This window comes from Apium graveolens, chromosome 5, assembly GCF_009905375.1.
Source record: "Apium graveolens cultivar Ventura chromosome 5, ASM990537v1, whole genome shotgun sequence".
Taxonomy (NCBI): Eukaryota; Viridiplantae; Streptophyta; class Magnoliopsida; order Apiales; family Apiaceae; genus Apium; species Apium graveolens.
The window spans coordinates 302,619,435-302,624,657 of NC_133651.1; the positions used below are offsets into that span (position 1 = coordinate 302,619,435).

Here is a 5,223-nt window from a genome sequence, read left to right on the forward strand (position 1 = left end):
AACATAATTCACATTGAAATAAAAACATAATATTTTCTTTACTACCACACAAAATAGTCGTAATTTCCCGGGTCTTATATCTGCAGTGGTGATTGCTCAGTTCATGAAAATCATTTTGAAATCACCATTGTACATCATTTCTCTCAAAAGATAAAATGCATGGTTTTCACTCACACAAAACTTTTAAAAGATTTACATGCATTATAACCCTACATTGTTATATGTTCTGTGATGAAGGTTCATCCTCAAATGAATTTCTTTAATCTGATAGTCATGAGGTTGAAAACCCACAACTTCTATCCTAGACTGTAAAGACAAACACTGAAACAGAACCAACCAATACTCTCTTACCCCAAAAATGAAATTTGAACGAGCATGAGGGAGAAAGTGTCATAGTGCACAACATGAAGAAGGTTTCGAGGTCAACCTAGCGGCTCTGCCTCCTACAAAGTCGAGTAGTATTCGAACTGAGGCAACTGCTAGCCCCTTACATCTTCTCAAAAAGATGTACTTGGATGAAAAAGGCACAAAAACAGTTATTAGATTAATCCTCTCAATAGGGTGCGTCCATTAAAATTATCCTGTCGTCCAGGGTATCCGAAGTAGTGACACCACCTCGAATATAAACAATTCTTGATGCACAAGGTGAGGTTACACGCACAAAGGAAGAGTTGATAGAAATAAGAGTTTTGACCATTTTAAGGTTAGATTCGATTGTTCAAAGTTATTTAATGGACCAATTTCCTTTACAGGTGTTAGGAGATAATACTGATCCAATAGCCATTTGTCAGTGGTCAATGTCTACCTCCAGAAGTTTAAATACCTTAAATGCATCTGTGGATAATGGGTTTGACAGAGGCGCCGATTGACAACTTGTTGACTATGATTCAGATTTACCTGATGAGTCACAAGGAAATGTCTTCACAGACATTAGATGGAAACTTTGATCTTAATGCTAAATTCTTTGGATCATTTTTTACCTTCCCAGAGTTCAAATATGGAACATTGAACGAAAAATTAGCAAATTGTAGATTATGACTCAGATTCATCTGACGAGTTTAACAGGGATGGATGTAGATTTGTGAACTTCCATTCACTACGCCATAAGTGTGCTTTTGTAATACAAGCGTTACAACAAGCGTTACATTAGTTAAGAAATTTTTGTTCTAATGTAACAACTCTGAATTAGTGTTACAACAGTTATAAAACTAGTATTACACAAAAATGCTGGTGTTGACGAACATGTAACACCATCACCTAGTGTTACATTAGTTACTTTTTTAATTTTTAAAATTTTTAAAATGAAAATATCATCATAAAATTAGATTTAAAATTATATTTTGTATTATTCATGATTATAAATATCATATATAATATAAAAAAATAAGTTTTTTAAATACAAATATATAAGATATTACTTTAATTTTATATATAATAAATTTTTTTTTCATAATTAATATGAAAAACTAAAATAAAAAAGTTAAAAATTATGCACGTTCTACGAGGTAAAAAATAAGGCGGTATTCCCTAATATGCACTAAGATGGGGCGTTGATTTCATCGAGAATTTCACTATGCTATCGGGTACTCTTTTCAATTGATCCCTATTCTATCTATATTGTTATAATTAAATTGTGATTTTGTTATCTATTGTTGTTATAGGATGATTCGACTTTTGAGTAAGCTGAAGAAAGATGCGAAAGCTAATAGGAAATCTCAGGTTTGCTTTTTCTGTTCGATTATTACGAAATTATTGAATTAGGTTTAATGTGTTTGGATTAATAGCAAGTAATTGAGATTGGTGGCTAATATTTATTTATTTTTTATTTTTGTGATTTGGATTGGAGTTAGTAGGTTTGACTTTTCGTAAATGATGAGACTGGACTTTGTGGAGGGGATTGGGTTTGCGTTTTGCTGTTTAGGTTGATGTTAACAACCTAAACATCAGGTTTTCCCTTCAACATATCACAGTTAGTTGTATGACTAACTGAATTGTTTAAGATAGTTCAAACATGTGAACAGAATTTGATGCTGATGGAAGCAGAACATCAGGATCGAAGTAGGACAAGTAAGAACAATGTAAGAACCTCATTTTCTACTTACGAGTTCCATTATTAATTACTGAACTAGAAAATGATATTTTGACCACTTCAATTGTCATAGTTCATATTTTGCATTAAAGCAATTATTTTAACTTTAGCTCTTGCTCATATCGAATTTAAGTATTTTGTATCAATTTCATCTGTACCCCTTTACACAATATGTTTTGTCCGAGGGAGAAAATGATTATGTTATATTGAACTCCTCAGACCGTTGGTGAGGATTTTATAGCAAAGGTACAGCTACTTGAGGATGATCTTGCTGAGGCTCTGGAGGAAAATAATAGATATAAGCTTCAGCTTCAGAGGTACATAGCAGAACATAACTACAAATTTTGTTATTTTATAGAGGTGTATGCCTAATCCTTTTTCATCACAATTACCTAGTTCGATAAAAATACACAAAAAACAATACTGATTGGATTAAAATTCTTTTCACAATATTACAATTATACCTTACTTAGTTTAAGTATTTCAAGATAGACTCTAAACCTCCTTTTCACATGAAATAGTTATCAAAGGTAGCGCATAATACAATCATATGTTGATAACTGCTTGTAATCCGTGCAGTATTTTCTCTAATGGGCTGCACAGTCATTCAGGTGCACTGAGAAAGTCTGTATCTAGTAGTGAGTTGGATGCAAGTGAGAAATATGAGCGGACAAAGTCTTCTTTAGAGACTGTGATAGTAGATCTTTGTGATCGTTACTTTTAGATGAGTCTTCGATATGCTGAAGTGGAGGCCCAACGTGAGAATCTTGTGATGAAGCTCAAAGCACACAGTCATAAAACCCTAGGCCTTTTCATTTATGTTTGTGCTAAGGAATTACTTTTCAGTATCATACATCAGATTTTCCCTTGTATATTGCTTTACAATGTAAGTGGTGGATGTTTAGTCTTCCTGTTGTTTTCTATTAGTGTTTGTCCTGTGTTATAACAGTGGATAAATCTGTCAGGATTATTTTCTTGTACAAAATAATCTGGTTGAAGTTTCATGCAGTCTATCTTAAAATTTCAGCTAGCTGGGGTTGTTGCAGTTGAGGTCACAAGAGGCCCCTCTATCGACTTTGTTCCTGGAACTTTCTTTTAGCCTATTTGTATCAAAATATGCATTGTCAACTAGATAAAAAATTTACTCAAAATCATAGGTTTGTGTATGTTGTTGCGGGGAAAAGCATATGCTAATAGATCAGGCTTTGATGGAGCTTGGACAAAGGAGCCACTCAAGTTTGATAATTCATATTTTGTGTAAGAAGTTTATTCAAAGCTATGATTGTATTCTTGCAGTATATTATACAAGAAGTGTAGAAATGCTTGTCATTGTATTTTGGCTGTTTCTTTTTTATTACTAAGCAATTGTATTTACAGCTTTAAATAACAAATAGTGTAGTGTATTAATTAATGGCCCAGCTGGAGTAGTATTTTTTGGGGTTAATGTAAGAAATCTAGGGTTTTGTTCCGTAAGAAATGCTTATCATTGATGCCTGCAGGGATTTGATATTCATGACTATTCCGAATTTAACGATCCTGGTGTTTTGGTTCAGTTATACTACCCACCAAAAAAACCAGCCAATAAAACAAATGTAGCTGAACTCCAAGATTGTTCTCTTCGTGCAATTGAGCAGTATAACCGTGAACATGTCCGCGTCTCTGCCTCTGCGTTGAATTCTTTTTCGACTAAATTTAACATTTGACTGATCTTTTTTAGTATCCCCTTTTTATTTATAGCAAACACATTACGGCAATGCTCATGTTGTGAAGGCAAACTCAGAGCCTCTTGCTCCTTGCAGATACTATATCACGTTTGAAGCAACTGATGAAAAAAATAACAATAAACAGATCTTTCAAGAAAGAGTGAATATCTTTTTCCCTGAGTGGCAGAAAGAGGTTGAGTTGGTTAGAAGAATCAAGACTCCAAACCAACTCTTTTGTTGTCCCCAGGCTACGCAAAGCGTTACACATGTAACTCTAGATTTCCATACGTTGTTATTTTTTAATCATCTTTCTTGTTTTTTTCATAAACATCATTACCAATGGTTTTTGTTCCTCTACTGTATCTTTGTCTTCTGATACTGGAATACACTCACTTTTGGTTGCAATATCATTGGTTTTTCTCCTTGCTTTTACCTCTTTATTTGTCCTCGCTGTAGCTAAAAAATCAAGTAGTTTTTTGATAATACATATGTGGATGGTTAAAAATAAAACTAGTTTCACATGAAACCCCAAAAGGAGGAAATGTAGGTAACGACAATGTTTATGTGATTTGTGATTCTGCTAATGCGGTTAGTTTAGTTTTATCTGAAAATTGTCGGCAGGCTAATATCGGAAGACAAGTTTTCTTCTATCTTACTTTGCTCACACAACACTTATGTATTGCTATTTTACAGATAAAAAAGAACATGAAATACAGGCAGAGATTATGTCTAACTATCGGGTACGACTTTCTTATAACTTGATAGGGATTTTTAGTTATACTTATATCGAACTAGAAAACTAATTAGTTATATTCTTTTTAAAAGAAATTTTATTGATTTTAGATATAAAATGTAATATATTTTTATTGGAATTGTTAATAAATATTTCTGTGTGATGATATGCAGGACATCCATCCATTTTCAGGGAAAGAATTAAGAGATGACAGCTCCACTCGGTTATCATTAACACTAGTAATATGGTTTAGAGATAAGATTATTATGTACTAGTATGGCTTAGAGATGAGACTATTATGTATTATTACTTTGATATTATGTTGCTACTGGGATTGTTGTTTTACAAGAGCATGTAATTTAAATAATTTAAAATTAACCGTTCCATTTGCCTATTCTAGTGTAATGTATGTTTATATATAGTGTTACATAATATATACTACTGTTGCTTAATTATAACAAACTGGTGTTACAACTGATAGAACTGATTGTTAAAATAGCCTATGTGGGCCCCATAAAAATATGGGACCTACAAGTGGGGCCCACTTTTGAAATCTTGATTGAACCTAATGTATCACTCATTTAGTGTTACATTAGGGAGTCTATTGTAATGCTCGTATACGTAATACCCCTTGGTGCTACAATAGACCTAATGTAACGCTTTTTGGGCCTATTGTAACACCATTTAGGCATTACAAT

The 5,223-nt window shown here is 33.0% G+C and overlaps 1 protein-coding gene across 14 annotated transcripts; it reads left to right on the top strand.

Annotated features, from left to right (window-relative positions):
• The first annotated feature begins 1,451 nt into the window (after positions 1-1,451).
• On the top strand, positions 1,452-4,911 carry LOC141659280 (uncharacterized). 14 transcript variants are annotated; one of them, XM_074466080.1, is made up of 7 exons: positions 1,452-1,583; positions 1,662-1,719; positions 1,851-2,078; positions 3,589-3,738; positions 3,827-4,060; positions 4,486-4,532; positions 4,699-4,911. In XM_074466080.1, the coding sequence occupies exons 3-7, from the start codon at positions 2,028-2,030 to the stop codon at positions 4,727-4,729; spliced, it is 513 nt and encodes a 170-aa protein (XP_074322181.1). In that variant the 5' UTR covers positions 1,452-1,583; positions 1,662-1,719; positions 1,851-2,027; the 3' UTR covers positions 4,730-4,911. The 14 variants fall into 14 exon arrangements, 1 of the variants encoding a protein (XP_074322181.1); XR_012549694.1 differs by lacking the exons at positions 3,589-3,738; positions 3,827-4,060; positions 4,486-4,532; positions 4,699-4,911 and adding exons at positions 2,309-2,406; positions 2,669-2,975; positions 3,117-3,423 and having other exon boundaries at positions 1,472-1,583; positions 1,851-1,947; positions 2,022-2,078; XR_012549698.1 differs by lacking the exons at positions 3,589-3,738; positions 3,827-4,060; positions 4,486-4,532; positions 4,699-4,911 and adding exons at positions 2,331-2,406; positions 2,669-3,423 and having other exon boundaries at positions 1,851-1,947; positions 2,022-2,078.
• Positions 4,912-5,223: the final 312 nt, after the last annotated feature.